The 15,793-nt window shown below is 42.7% G+C and overlaps 1 protein-coding gene across 5 annotated transcripts in view; it reads right to left on the reverse strand.

Moving 5' to 3' along the window:
• The window catches only part of RSPO2 (R-spondin 2), a 132,603-nt gene extending 130,357 nt beyond the window's left edge, over positions 1-2,246 (reverse strand). For 3 of the 5 annotated variants that reach the window (XM_042466410.1, XM_042466407.1, XM_042466405.1), the window contains exons 1-2: positions 2,013-2,246; positions 641-976 (exon numbers count right to left, since the gene is read on the reverse strand). In XM_042466410.1, coding sequence (XP_042322344.1) covers positions 641-734 — 94 coding nt within the window. In that variant the 5' untranslated portion in view covers positions 735-976; positions 2,013-2,246. Of the gene's footprint in view, positions 1-640; positions 977-1,247; positions 1,268-2,012 lie in introns of those variants that run through there. The other 2 variants (XM_042466406.1, XM_042466408.1) reach the window with 2 other exon arrangements.
• Between the last annotated feature and the right edge of the window lie 13,547 nt (positions 2,247-15,793).

Consider the following 15,793-nt stretch of genomic DNA (forward strand, 5'->3'; position numbering starts at 1 on the left):
TCAGCCTCAGAGGATGGCCATCGCAAACCCTGTTTGAAGAAAAACAAAAATCCATCAGTGATGCCTTTGTTGCCTGATGAAGAAGCCCATGGAGCTTCGAAAGCTTGCCACAAGCGTATTGTGCATTTCATTTGGCTGATAGATTTTTGTTTGTATTTGTTAAAGGCTAGAGCCCTGAATGCCCTCTGAAGACACTTGCCAAGAAAACCCTAAATCGGAAGGGCTTGAAGGCACACAACAACAACAAGAGGTGGGAGAAGACAAGAGGCAAGACCTGAGACACACTGCAGAAATAATCCAGTTTGGGAATGCTAGGGAATTCTGGGAAATGTAGTTTTGTCAGGCAATTAGCCTTCTCCGCCAGAGAATTCTGGAGCCACAATGAATTACAATGCCCTGGATTCCCAGGGCAGTTAAAGCGGTCTGAAACTGGATTATTTCTGCAGTGGGTTTTGGACCCCTTTAGATCAGTGCTTCCCAAACTTTGGTTCTCTCCAGATGTTTGGGACTTCAGCTCCCAGGATCCCAGGCCGCCTTGGAACTGGAGGCTTCTAGAGGAGCAGAAGACCCCCCCCCCCGATTCCCTGGGACTAGGGCCAGAGCTGTTGAGGGTGCAAATCCTCCTCCTCCTCCTCCTCACCTCTCTTGCTGCGTCTCCATCGGCTGCTTTGGCAGTGGCTGTAATCCATACAGTTCAGGACGATCAAGGCGAAGGAGAAGAGGCGAAACTGCATCCTGGGGCTCCGGAGGGATGGGACCAGAAGGAGGTTTCCAGCAGCAGCAGCAGCAGCAAAAGGCGAAAGGGGCTCTTTCCCAGGAGAGTTCTCCTCCTCTCTCTGCAGGAGGCGAAGGGCAAAAGAGAGGGAAGGAGGAGAGGAGAGGGACAGGGCAAGGGTCTTGCCCTCAAACAGCCTCTGAGTCGCTGAGCAGAGTCTGCAGCCTCCGGACAACTCCGAGCATCTGCCTCCTCCTCGCTCTGCAAGAGAGAGAGAGAGAGAGGGAGGATGAAGGGCACGTGCATCAATGAAGGGAAAGCACAGCCTCCTTGCAAAAGTGGAGGCGGCGAGGACTCCGCAGGGATTGGGCTGTTCTTGGGCTGCTGCTCTGGAGGCCCTCCCTTCCCTTCCTTTCCCCCGGGGCCAGGTCACACTCTCTCAGCCTCGGAGGGTGGGGGCCAAGGCAAAAGCAGCCCGCCCCGTTTGTGGGAGACACTGGCCAAGACAAGCCCGCGTGGGGCAGCTCTTCACCTTCGGGCGGGAGGCTCTGCGGGCACAGTCACACTCTCTCAGCCTCAGGACCCCCGCGGAGAGCCCGGGCGCACCTTCGGGGCTGACTCTGGGAGGAAGAAGTGGGCAGCAGGAGCTGCCTCCCTGAAGTCCGCTTCTTCCTCGCCTTGAGTCCCGAAGGGGCCTCCCGGGCTCTCCGGGGCTGACTCTGCCGAGCAGCGGGGCCCCTCAGCAGGGCACCATCCCCTGGAGAAAGGGCCCCGTCAGCCCCGGGCGGAAAGAGCCCGAAGGCACCCGGCCAGAGTCACCGCCAGGGCCGCCTGAGGGAACTTGGAAACAACTGGGAAGCAGGCCAGCGAGGACTGTCAGCGTCGCCTTCGGTGGGAAACCATTTGAAGGCAGCCAACAACAACAGGGGAATGAATCCATCAGTCGGAAACGACTTGAAGTAGGTTGCATCCACATTGGAGAGAGAACCCGGTTTGACACCGCTTTAACTTGTCGTCTGGCGCAAGGCTATAGAATTGTGGGAGTTGGGAGGGAGTTTGTTGCGGGGCGCGGGGCGGAGTTGCCTTGGGCCAAAAAGAGTGGCATCGGGGCCAAAGCGGTCTCTCGTCTCCTCTGCCCTCTTCAGAAGCCAGAGACCGGGCTCTTCTGCCCTCCTTCGCTTCGCCTCTGGCTCCTCTCTCCCTCGGACACTTTCTCCCCTCAGAAAGTGGGAAGGAAAGAAGCCCAGGAACCAAAAAAAGGGAGTCAGGAAGGAAGAGAGAAGAGAAAGGCACCCACGGGGAGAAAGCCGCTTTGGGGGCGTTGGGGCTGCCCTCCCGGAGGCGCCCCGGAGAGCTGAGTGGCTGCTGCAGCCGCCGGAGAGGGTCTGCCTGGCTGCCTGCTCCCGGCTCTGGCCTCCTTATAAAAGCTCTCCCTGAGTCCCGGCGCTTCTCCTGCTGCTCCCTTCTCGCTCCCGGAGGCGGAGGCGGGACGTAGGTGGCGCTGTCCTCCGCAGCATCCTTTCCTCTCGGCCCTTTGGGGGAAGAGGAGAACCAGGCCAGCCCTGGCTGGACTTCTTCGCCCCTTCTGGCTTCTTCCTCCGAAGAGCTGGCTCTGAGGCTGAGAGAGTGTGGCTTTGCCCGGGGGGGCGGCGGAGGTTACCACCCTTGTCCTCCAGAGTCCAAAGCTCAAAGCCCTCTTCCCCAGGCTGGCTCAAGGTCTTCTGGGCAAGTCTCTTCACAGGAGGGCCTCCCCTGAGGCTGAGAGAGTGTGACTTGACCAGGGTCATCCGGTGACTTTCCCTTGTGTCCTTCTTGTCCCTGTTGTCCTCACATGCCTTCCAGTCACTGCCAGCCAGGCCGGCCAGATGTCCCAAGCGCAAAGGAGGAGGAGGCGCTGCCAAATGGAAGGCACTCCAGAAAGAAATGGAGGGCTCAAAACACCCCTAGAAATCTACATCCATGCTTCTTATGGAGGACATTTTTGGCATTCCTCCTGGACAGAGGTCCTGGCAAACAAGGACATCTGGACTTTCCCCCTCTAGACCTTCAACAAGAGGAATCATGGCAACCTGGTGTCATAACTTCAAAGGAGGGCAAAGCACTGCAAAATGTAGGACATTCTAGAAAAAATTAGGACATAGCCAAAGAAAAGCTCCAAACACTCATTTCATCTGGTTTATTTACAGCTATAGGTTACATGGGCATGCTGTGCACCTTCCAGTTGCTTCTGACCTCTGGCAACCCCAAGGCAACCCTATCATGGGATTTCCTTGGCAGGATGAATTCAGAGGAGTTTTTTTGTGGGTTTTTTGGGCTATGTTGCCATATTCTAGAAGAGTTTGTTTCTGATGCTACACCACCATCTGTGGTTGGCATCTTCAGAGAAAGATGCCAGCCACAGATGCTGGTGAAATGTCAGAAACAAACTCTTCTAGAACATGGCCACATAGCCCAAAAAACCCACAAAAAACTATGGATGCAGGCCATGAAAGCCTTTGACTTCAAATTCAGAGGAGGTTTGGCGTTGCCTTCCCCTGAGGCAGAGAGCATGCAACTTGCCCAAGGTCACCCAGTGAGCAGGAACTGAACTGGGGTCTCCAGAGACATAGCCCAACCACTAGGCCACCTTAGCTCTCTCTTTTTTTTTTAACTCAAACCTATTTTTCTGATGAACTTATCTTAAAATGTTAAAACGTTGGCTTGCAATACACTTATAGAACTCTGAGCAAGACAAATGCTTAAAAATGTACTTTACTAGCAAGAACCTCAACACTGAAATTATTACTTTCATTTCTCATCCCTCCTGCTTTTTCCTCAACCCCAAATTGTACACTTTTGGGGACTCAGTGCCACTGATCTGCTTCAACAACCCAAATCCTCCTTGCCTTTCCACACCTCCATCAGAAAAAACAAAGAAAACCACCACATGGTCAGTGACAGTCTTCTTCACAGCCTACAACTAACAAGCCCTTTGCAGCAGTAATAAACCTGTTTTGCTACCTCTTGCTTGCCTGCTGGGATGATGAAGGGAAGCTTTTATGGCTCAACATAGAGGATGTTTTGCAGTTCCTCCCAACCCAGGACATAAGGTTGAAATGTAGGACATGTCTGGGAAAAGGAGGGCCTCTGGTCACCCTGCTCACTAGGGTTGGTGTCACCTGGTGCAGTAATTCCTGGTGTCACCCACCAATATGCCTACATATTGACCTCCTCCTCCCATACCACAACCAACAGAATCCTGTTGTTGTTGTGTGCCTTCAAGTTGTTTCTGATTTATGGCAACCATAAGACACATCAATCTTGGGGTTTCCTTGGCAAGATTTGTTCAGAGAAGGTTTGCCATTGCTTTCCCCTAAGAATGAGAGCTTGTGACTTTCCCAAAGCTACCCAGTGGGTTTCATGGCCAAGCCAGGAATCGAACCCTGGTCTCCAGAGTTGTTGTCCAACACTCAAACTATGTTAGCCTTAGTTTTAAAAAATGTACTAGTGTTACTCATAAATCATAATACCCATATACTGAAAGTAATGGTAATAGTTGTGACATAAACAATAAGTAAAACTAAAGTTATACCTTTTAAATTACAATATTGTATGCACAGCTAAATGTGTTTACGTGTACCTTGTTTTGTGTGGTTAAAGTGAAAATTTGGTAAGATGTAGTGGATTTTTTTTTAGAATTTAAATTTATTTTTAAAACAATAATTAAAAAAAAACCTCTGGGGCTTCTGCTTTCTTCTCCCATTGAGCCTGGTCCCATTCACACCATCTCTTCCGCATTTTAAAGGGGTGCAGGCAAATGCTACAGCCTGCTTCTGCCCAAAGACAGATGTTTGGGGAGCATCGGTGTCACCCCTCTCCCCATACGATTTCACCTGGTGCAGCCTGAATCCCCTGAACCCCATAGTGATGCCTCTATTTCAGAGGAACCAAACACATTTGAAAACCAAAAAACATTAGACAAAGAGACTGAGACACCTTTATCCAAAATGCTTGGGACGAGAAGTGTTTTGGATTTCAGATTCTTTTTTATTTAGATACTTCTATTTGGATATACGTACATAATGAGATCTCTTGTAGATGGGATCGAAGTCTAAACACAAAATTCATGTGTGCTTCACACACACCTTATACACATAGCCTGAAGGTATTTCATACCTTACAATATGTTTAAATAATTTTGTGGACAAAACAAAGTTTCAGTACCCGGAAGCATTAGAAAGCAAAAGGGTCACTATCACAGCCACCCATGAAAAACGGTTTTGAGGTTTGGAGTATTTCAGATTTGAGAATTCCTGATGAGGGAGACTCAACCTGTCTAGAGGCTCTCAGGCCAGCCCAAGATATTTTGCTGACAGATATTTTGTTGCTGTCTAGTCACTTCTAGTTTTAAAGTAAGAAATTGCCACAACTCACATTCAGTGCATGGTACCCAGAGCCACCTAGATTACTTTAGCACAGGAGGCAGAAATAGTCCTTAAATACCTCTTTCGGAGCTTGAACAAATTGCTTTTTTTCCTTTTTTGGATTACAATTGTAGTTGGCATGGCCAGTGGGGAATTTTGGCAACTGTACTCCAAAAGAAGAAGAAGAATTTGCCAAGCACTGGCATCTCTTCCATCTGTCAAAGTAACATTTAAAAATATAATCATCATAAAAAATAGTTTCTTGTGTCTTCACGACATCCAAAATCTGCTGCTTGAAGGAGTGGCCTTATCCTGCCCTAATAGCAGAGCTGGTATTGAGGCCACTGGTTAAATGTATACCTTGCACAGCTTAAAACAACAGGTACAGTTGCTGGCATCTCCTGTTAAACAATTACAAATAATATCGAGACTTTAAAAAAAGACAGCTGCTCATCAAATTACCCCTTTACACATTATAAACTTATTTGAACTTTAATATGATACTTTAAATAATTGTGTTTTAACATTTTTATCATCCAGGGATGGGTTGTTTGTTTTTAAATTATCCTGTTTTAGCCTTGTTGTAAGCCAACTTGGATCCCATTTCAGGAGAAAGGCAGGGCATAAATACATTTTTTTAAAGTAACAAAAGTAGCATGGGATTAAGGTGAACTTTGCCATGCTATTTGGACACACACACACCAGTTGTTACACTTACCTGGAAGGTGCCAGGTAAAGAAAGTCTGAGTTAGTGAAATTGATCTTTAGATACATTTAAAACTAATGACATAGAGGCCCAGGGCTGTGTCTGATATTTAAAATGTGCAAACAGACTGAGAGATTTTTTATTTGCTCTAGAGAGAAAATAGCAACTGATAACCAGCAAGAAAAAGCTACAGGAAAACAATTCACTGTTGCTGTTTGTTTGTTCTTTCATGAATGACTGCTGAACAGTGCTTACTGTGAGCCTGAACCACATACCTGGTGCATAGTTGCTCTGAGCATGTATAGAGAGAATTTCCCTTGCTGATGAAAAACCTTCCTTTAATAGTCAACTTGTTCTTTCATACTTCTGTTACCAAAAGATCCACATCAGGAGAGACTGGGGATTTCCAGAGGTCAGGGCTCTCACTCAGCCACGCAGGGCTTCAGAGACTTGCACCCACCTTTCTGATGTCCTCATGTCTTCTAGGGAGTGCAGTTGGCTGTTTCACCCAGTTTTCAAGGACCCTGGCCCATGTCCAGTCTCTTCTAATTTAAAAATAAGGTCTTCGTTCAGCTAAAACAGGCCAGGAAATAGAAAAAGTGCTAAGCATCCAAATACATCCTCTAGAGAGCCTAGTTGCTTTGTGTCCACAAACTGGAAGTGGGATGTGAAGGTGCTGCAGTGGGGGCTCTGTAAGTCACACATTTGGTCAACTGTTGCATTACAAGGCTTGACAAGCTTGGGACAGATGTCCTAACTGCAAAGGAGGATAAAGTGCCACAAAATGTGGGATATTCAAGAAAAATGTAGGACATTCCAAAATAAAAACTAAAAACACAGATATAAATATAAACTCATGCTTCTTAGCTATGCTCAAAATGGAGGACATTTTGAAATTCTTCCTGAACAGAAGGTTGAAATGTAGGTCATGTTCTGGAAAAGGAGGACATCTGGTCACCCTTGCTTGGGACAATTCTGAGATCTAGTGCTATATATATTAAGAAGGGTCAAAAGACCTAAAGAGGGTGATCCCAAAACATCCCAAAGAAAACTGGCTATATACTCATATGAGCCTGGCTTACTGTTGGGAAAGAGACAGAAAACCAGGAGGAAGTAGAAAATGGAATGGCACATTCTGGATTTGGTATGACTAGCAGCAATATTGTCTTGACACCCCACCACCACCACCACCTGTCTTATAAGGAACAGAACATATAAAGCAAACAATATGTTTGCCAGCCCTGCTTTCTTCTTTCTTTATTGAAAGCTTGGCCAGGCATAGGTTGCATGTGTGTCTTGTCTTTCCATTTAAACCTCTTCACAGCACCAGTTGCCAGTGAACCTTTTTGGCACATGAAGAATTTGAACTCTACAATGCTTTCACATAAGATCTTCAGATGCCAGACCCCAAAGGCTTTAATCCAGGGGCTAATTTGAATGGCCTGTGGCATTTTGTTAACTAAAAGACAAGACAGTTCCCCTTCCGTATACAGAAATACTCACACATACAGAACCTGGTAGGACTGCCAACTGAATGCTAGCAATGGAACAGTCTTCTTCCCTGCCCCTGAGGGCAGCAGACCTGTTAGAGGTACACCACACTCAGCTCTGCTGTCCAACAGAACTTGAATGGCCAGGGAGCTTGAAAAGAATGATTAGGGCAGGGGTAGGCAACCTGCGGCCCGCGGGCTGGATGTGGCCCGGCAAGGCCTTGGGACCGGCCCCAGCCCGGTCCTGCCACCAATTGCCACCGGGGCCTTTGGCCTCTCGTGCGAGGGGCATGGTGGGGCAATTGTCTATAGAAGCCTCAGAAACATGCATTTATCTTAACATTTTTTTAAAAATCAGCAAATTTTTTCATGTGTCCTCCACTTTTTATAAAAAGTGTCCTCCATTTGAAAATTTTGTCCTACATTTGTCCCTGTTTATTTATTTATTTAATTTTTAATTTTTAAAAAATTATTTATTTTTTGGCTTCAGCCCACCAGTTGTCTGAGGGACAGCAACCCGGCCCCTGGCTCAAAAAGGTTGCCTACCCCTGGATTAGGGGAATGACATTGCTGCCACTTTCCTCACTCTAGCTATTGGTAGGGCTCACCCTTCTAATGCCAAGACTCAGAGCAAAACTGTGTGACAGGGAGGAAAGACTTCAAAGACAAGATTGCTGGATTTTCAGGTACCTGAGCATTTTTTTCCTCTTGAATTTTCACAAGAGAAGATTGAATTTTGCCTTGAAGAGTTTTGGTTCAAGGTTCTGCTCTGAAGTCACTTCAAGCCAAATTGCTCCGAGCTTCACCTTCCTGACTGTAATATAGGAAATATTAAACAATCTACTTTTTATCGCCCTTGTGAGAACAAAGAAGAGGGGGGAGGATTAAAAGCTCCAATGTTTGCTAATAATCCACTGCATATTTTTAACAGGCTTTTAATATGTATTTAGATGGTCAAGGTTGACCCATGACATTTTATTTCCCTGACCCACTCAATTCAAGGTGCACAGCACCCAAGGCTACAGAATAGGGTTGACCCTACCATTAGTTTTATTTGAAGGACCATATCTCCCTCTACAAACCTGCTTATGTCTTGAGGTCTTCTGAAGAGGCCCGCCTTCTATTCCACAACCCTCTCAGATACATATGATGGGAACATGGGGGAGGCCATTTTTGGTGGCTGATGCCATGTATCCTAGAGAGGTTAGACTAATGCCCTTTTATAGGCAGGTACAAATCTTTGCATTTCAGCAGGCCTTCAATGGCCTGCTCAGGGGAAAGGGCTTATTGTGTACTGTGTTCGTCATTGGTTATGCTTTTAACTACTTTTATTTTCTTTGATAGCTTAATTATATTTTAACTTTCATATGAAGTAAAAGATTTCGCTCTGCCTATGTCTGTTATATGGATATACAAAGAAAGGAATCTTACTAACCAAGCAATATAGATGGCACTTTAAAGAGGCAGGGTGAATTTCTGTGCTGCAGCACAGCAACCCTAATTTATTAAATGATCTTCCATGTTGTAGTAAGGCAAGAGTGCCCAAAAAACCCAGAAATGAACAAAGAATCCACACAGGGACCAAAAATGGCCTTGGGAGCCTCACTTGACCCACTGTTGAAATTTTGAAGTCATCAATTCCTTGAGAGGGTTTAATGTGAAGAGCTAGAAGATGCCTGTTTTGCAACAGCATTGTCGCAATATTTCATTGGACTGGGAAATGAAAATTTCTGCCAAGTGATAATAGTAAAGGGAGTTTGAAAGGAATCTTGGATAATGAACAATACTAAGATAAGCTCCTGAAAAAGTGTTTTGACAAGGTGCCTACAGCTATTGGGTGGCCTGCCAATGTAGTTTTGGAATCACAGAACTGTATACCATCAGCAAATTTAAAGAGTATAAGAATTCAGAACAGCTTGTGTGCTATTGCAGTACAAACCCACTCACACTTATACAGAGATATACTGTATGTGTATATGTGCATGTTCTCAGTTTCTGTATCTATCCTGCTTTGACCTCAGGTCTGGTAGCAGTATGCATTTGTACTCCAAATATCTACACACAAATAAAATCACAAAAAGGCCCAACATAATTGAGTTCAACTCCCAGCCAGCATTCACATCAGCAACACATCACATTCTAGCTACAGAACACCAAAACATTTTTCTTGATTTTTACCATAAGCATTAGAGCTTGTCACCCTATGAAATGGATGTTCATTACTTTATGATGGTATTCATAAAATTTAGTAAAAATCTGCCAAATGGAACTATAGTGGCTTTAATGCAAATCGTCCAGAGGGCAGAAAGAATGTGTATAGATCCACCTCCTTGAATAGGATTGTAATATCTTTATTCCACAGTCGCTTTTCATATCCTGTTTTAATTGTTAATTTTAATGTATTTTTATTGATATGCTTGTATTTGTATTTTATATTAGGTTGTAATCCCACCTCAATCCACCTGGGAGAGGCAGAAAAATATAAATAACAATTTTATTTTAATATTATTTATAAATTACAGGGGAAGAGATTGCAGCTAAACATTAGGAGACAATTCCTAGTAGTGACAGTTGTTCAGCAATGACATGTACTGCCACAAGAGATACTTGTATGCTATAATTACTTAGGGAGCAGCTAAATGTCTTCCTGTAAGGGATGCGATAGGTGGATTGTGCATAAGTAAACAGTGTGTGTTTTTTTAAAATATATTTAAAATTTGTAAAGTATGTTAATAGTTGCTCACAATATGATATTGTAAACCCGTCCCCACCCCACACACCCCAAAGTGATATTTGAAGCATTAGATAAGATCTTAAAGAGAAAAGACATACAACTGAGCAGTAAAGTTAGACTAATTCAAACCATGGTATTCCCTATCACTATGTATGGATGTGAATGGGCAATGAAAAAAGCAGATAGGAGGGGAAAAATCAACTTATTTGAGACGTGGTGCTGGAGAAGAGTGCTAAGGATACAGTGGACAGCCAAAAAGACAAACAGATGGGTCCTTGAACAGGCCAAGTCTGAAATGTCCTTGGAAGCCAAGATGATATAAATGAGGCTGTCATACTTTGGCCACATCATGAGAAGGCATAAGTCATTAGAAAAGAAAGTAATGCTAGGAAAGGTAGGTAGAGGATAGTAGAAAGAGAGGAGGACAGCATGCCAGATGGATAAATGCATTCAGAGAAGTCGCTGTAAGAATTAAACAGAGTGGTGGAGGACAGGGGCAATTAGACCTATCTCATCCAAAAGGTTCACCATGACTCAGGGACTTGAATGCAGTTAACAACAACAAATAAGTGACACAGTTCATATTGTTATTGCATAACTTGTCAATTATGATAAATAAGACATAAGATCAATTGAGATATTTGTTTTTATTATGTTATAATCTGTTTATCCAGAAGTTCAGATGGTGTTCCAAAGGCCCTTGTGATGATTAAGATTCAAAGTGCAGAAAATAAAACCCATTTTTTCAATTTTTAAACATCTCACCTTTTGTGAGACTAGAATCCGTTTTTAGCAAATGCAAGAAACCATACCTTTGTAAGTCAACAACGATGCAAAAGATCATGAAGATTTTTCCAAGACTAAGCAATCACCAATCTGGCAACATTCAATTACATGGAAATCAGAGATTTGTGTTACAGTTTCCAATTTTCTCCATCAAAAGGATAATAAAGGAGTATTCTTAGACTGTACAGTTTGATTATTCATATATAAGAGTCAATCTGGAATTTTGTCTCAAAACTTTTTAATAGTTGGACATGAAAACCAACAGTTGGACATGAAAACCATCAAGTGTACTACAGAGCCTATTAATCTCTGGAACAGAGATTGAAAACTTCTATTAGTTTTATTAGGTTAAGATGGATGGACAAAAATGTCATCTGTGCCCTGTTTTTATTACAAATTCTTTGGAGGTTGTTGATACTGATATTGTAAGAAGAGGGTGGCTATAGTAGATGACATGAGATTTTCATGCCACTCTTTTCCATCACATCTGTAAGTTGTTCCTTTGTAAGACTTGTGTTTCTAGTTGACCATTCCTGTATTTCCCAATCTGAAGCTTTTATATTTTCACCATGAAGACTTTTCTTCAGCCCCAATGGGGTACACGCAAACATCATGAAGCCTTCTGACTCATTTAAAAAAAAAAAACTCTGCAAGCAATTACTTTAGTATAAGTTACTTTTTTGAACTATAAGCCCTGGCTATCCACTGCATCCTTAGCACTCTTCTCCAGCACCACATCTCAAATACGTTGATTTTTTCCCCCTATCTGCTTTTTTCATTGGTCTTGTTAGCTGTGGGGATCTTGGCACTGAATTGAAAAAATTACATTCTCAAGATGTGATTTTCCCCCTCCTGCAAAGCAGAGAAAAGAGAGTGTCAGAAAAAGAAAGGGTGAAGGAAAGAAAGAGAGAAAAATGAAATATACTACTTTGGATCTGTTTGCATCCATCATTTGCATATACTACATCCCATTCCCATAGATATACCTGAGACTGAGAGTAGTCCATTTCTCTTATAGTTTGCTTTCTTTGGTATGGGGGAGCTTAATGGGTTAGACTTGTTAAAATAGCTGTGTTTTTCTGTTCTCCAAAACATGTAGACAATTAGATAATAAACATGGTGTCAGCAAGTGTTATTCAGACTTACTTTTTAGTACCAACTGGATGGAAGGAATGCGTTTGCTATCAGGAAAACTCAAGCTGTATTGCAGGTTACATACAGTTGATTCAGCATGCATGGCATCCCATCTTGCCACTCTTGCATTTTGGGTTTAAATAATTTTAAACGAAATAGGATTTTAAATGTGACAGGGAATGGCTAGCCCATCAAGACAGATGGTCCAAAATTTTGCTCGGTATTTCAAGGCAGCACCCCCTCTTCTCATATTCTGAGGTAACTGCTGTGGTGGGGAAATTCCTTGAGGACAGATGTATCATTGAATGTAAACTGCTGGCTTTTACATCTTGTGAGAATTTTTTAAAAAAAGCTTCAATGTCTTGTTGTATTTCAATTTTTGTTATAAACGAATCCTTGAAGTTCTGTTGTTGCTTGAACTAGCAGTTTTCTCATATCCTCTCCTGATACTTTTGGTGAAGAGTACAGAAGTTATTTCTTTAGAGAAAGAAAGAAAGAAAGAAAGAAAGAAAGAAAGAAAGAAAGAAAGAAAGAAATTGGAGAAGCCTGAAGGCAACAGTTTTGTTGGCAGGATGTGCTACTTTTCAGTTCTGACTTGGCACACTCTAGGCTCCAAGTAATACAAATGTCTCCTGCTTAACAGAATTAGCAGATAAGCTGTATAACAAGATAGTTTTTATAAAGGCTCTTTCTTAGATTTTATGGAGTGGGTAAGGAAACATTCAATACAGAATCATCACCAGGATTGTCTGCAGTGTCCAACTAGAATTTATCCTTTTAGGCTGCCAGAAAGCCTTGTTCTATGACTGTCCATGCAGCACAGCGCAACTGACCAAAAATTGCTGTGTTTGCTTGGGTTCTTTGCCTAGGGTCAGTCAATCATGCCTCAAAATGACCATAACAGATTGAAGAGTTTGGCCACAGTTAACAAAATGCATTTCAACAGAAATAAATGTTCTGTCTTAACCAGCAATGATGAAAGGCACAAATGCTGGAAGGTTAACACCTGGTTTGACAGCAGTTCATACAATAAGGGTCTTGGGGTTTTAGTTGAAAACAAGTTAGACTTGAATAGTGTGATGTGGCCGCCAAAAAAGCCAATGCAATTCCAGGCTGTATCAACAGGAGTATATTGTTCATATTCTGGGAAGTTGTAGTACCACTCTGCTCTGCTTTGGTCAGACCTCACATGGAATACTGTGTCCAGTTCTGGGCATTACAGTTCAAGAAAGATGTTGACATAATTAAAGGTGTTCAGAGGAAGATAACTGAGATGGTAAAAGATCTGGAAACAAAGCCCTGTGAGGAATAACTTGAGGAGCTGGGTATATTTAGCTAGGAGAAAACAAAATGGAGAGGGAAATTATAGCAACATTTAGATACCTGGAGGATGACATGTAGAAAATGGAGTGAGTTTGTTTTCTGCTACTGCAGGGATCAGTGAATTCAAATTACATGAAGAGATCCCACCTAAACATAAGGAAGAACTTCCTGGTGTTAAGATGTGTGCAACAGTGAAACAGACTGCCTCTGAGGATGGTGGATTCTTGTTTGGAGGTGTTAACAAACAGATTGGATGGCCATCTCACAGGAGTGTTTTAGTTGTACTATATGGCCCTTTTGGTCCCTTCCATCTCTATAATTCTACGTAATATATTTAAAATAGCAAATTGATTATGCCAATAAAGGGATGCTTTCCCTTTCAGTGAAGGTTTGTTTGGATGTCTTTAGCAAAAAGACACCAAAAACAACATAACTTTGGTGCATGTCTAACACCAGGCAATTCCTCAGATAGAAGTGAATACATAGAAAGCCAAGGGTGGGGGAACATGTGGTCTCCAGATGTAGCTGAGTTAAAACACCTATCAGCCCTTGCCAATGTAGCCACAGGTGAGAAACTGAGAGAACTGCAATCTAACACAAATTGGAACCCAATTGATAATGGAGATTTTGTGTCACTACAGGTTTGCTAAACATGATTAGGATAAAAGTGCTTATATTTGTCTTTACAACAGGGGTGGGCAAGTACAGCAGGACTGGTGACCATTATTTGCACCATGCTAAGCTGTACAGCCTCATTTTAAAACATTGTTGGGGCTAAAAATTGAAACAACTTTTGAATAGAACTCCAGTATTCTGTTCGTGGCTCAAGCTGGTGGTTCCTATGCAGTAAATAAGTATTCAATGCCAATTTAGCCAAAGAAAAGATACCACATCGGGACAAGTCTTGAGACATTGTACTAGTCCATTTTCCTTGTAAAGGTTGTCATCTAGCCAACTCAGAGTATTTTTATTGTCAGAGGAGAGCATGCAGTATAGCCCTATTGCCAGACTAAGGGCTGGATGAAGAAATGACAATAAACACTATCAAATAGGGGTGTATGTGCTGGATTCTAACAGGCACTGGACTCTTAATAAAGGAAACGTAATGAGATAAATAAATTATTGGGGTAATGCAGTATATCATGTCTTATGCAAGACTGCATCAGACTAAGCTAATAAATGTCTTTGTTGAGCATCTGTCTTCCAAAAGTGCAACTTATCCCAGAAGCTTAAAAGTAATACAGATACCCCCACTGGACAAGAAAGTGTGCCTTGTACACTATTTTCCTTGCTTATCTTTGTTCTGAATAAAACCCATCTCTGCAGACTCATGAATCCATTTGTAGTGAGATCATGCACTTCTAACAAAAGATTACTGGTCATCTATCTTTTTCATCAGACATCGCACTGTGCTGAAGACTGACTAAGATATTAATCACTGCTCTGACGACATTTGACATTGTTGGGAATATCCTCTCCAGCTGTTTTGACTTTCATAAAAGGGGACATTACTTAGAGGTTAGCAGCCTCTTCTGCCCTTAAATAGCCATCCAGCTTAAGGAAGTTGGTATCACTTGTTAAATAGACACTGGGTTTCATCATTTTAGTTTAAAGTAGATCAGCCATTACAAGGACCAGACATACAACCTGATCTCTGAGTATATTATGTTTGCTTCACATTCTTTCAGTTCAATCTTACACATGTCTGCTACGAAGCTAGTTTCATTGAGAGCATGATCCAGTGAATGGGTTTATTCTGTGTAAATGACAAGGTAACATATTAACTGGACATCGTTCAAAACATAATTTCAATAGGAAGTGGCTACTATTAATACAGTGGACCCTTGTTATATGCTGGGGTTTCGTTCCAAGATCCCTGATGGATAACAAAATCTGTGGATGCTCACGGCCCATTAAATATAATGACATAGCAAAATGGTATCCCTTATAAAAAATGGAAAATCAAGGTTTGATATTTGAAATGTATACTTTTTTTGAACATTTTCAATCTGTGGATGCTTGAATCCGTGTATAAGAAATCTGTGTATAAGAAGGACCAACTGTATAGCTGGATACATTCATTCCCACCAATTTCTAGGAAAACTAAGGGACGAAGCCTCTGGCCACTCCATCCCAGTCACCCCCCAATCGGCATGGGACTGCAGCAACTGCCGGGTCCGCTCTGGAAGCAGGCCACTACTGCAGTCCCAAATGGGACTTTTTGTCACTCCTTTTTGGGCTGTCTTTTCCCGACTCTGTACGCTCTCCATCTGCACACCCTGCCCCAAAGCAGCTGGAAGCTGTTCTTTCCTGCCCATCTGTTTTGGGCCTAAGATAGCAAAGCCTATCACAATTCTCTTTTTTAAAAATATTTTTATTGAATGAAAAATACTTAAAGTAAAATTTGAATAACACAGTTAATAATAAAGTAACAAAATACAAAAGGAAAAAGGTGACTTTCAACAATCTTTTCTACAAATGCCTTTTACCCTTAATTTCACC

This window comes from Sceloporus undulatus, chromosome 4 (genome assembly GCF_019175285.1).
Source record: "Sceloporus undulatus isolate JIND9_A2432 ecotype Alabama chromosome 4, SceUnd_v1.1, whole genome shotgun sequence".
NCBI classification, from domain to species: Eukaryota; Metazoa; Chordata; class Lepidosauria; order Squamata; family Phrynosomatidae; genus Sceloporus; species Sceloporus undulatus.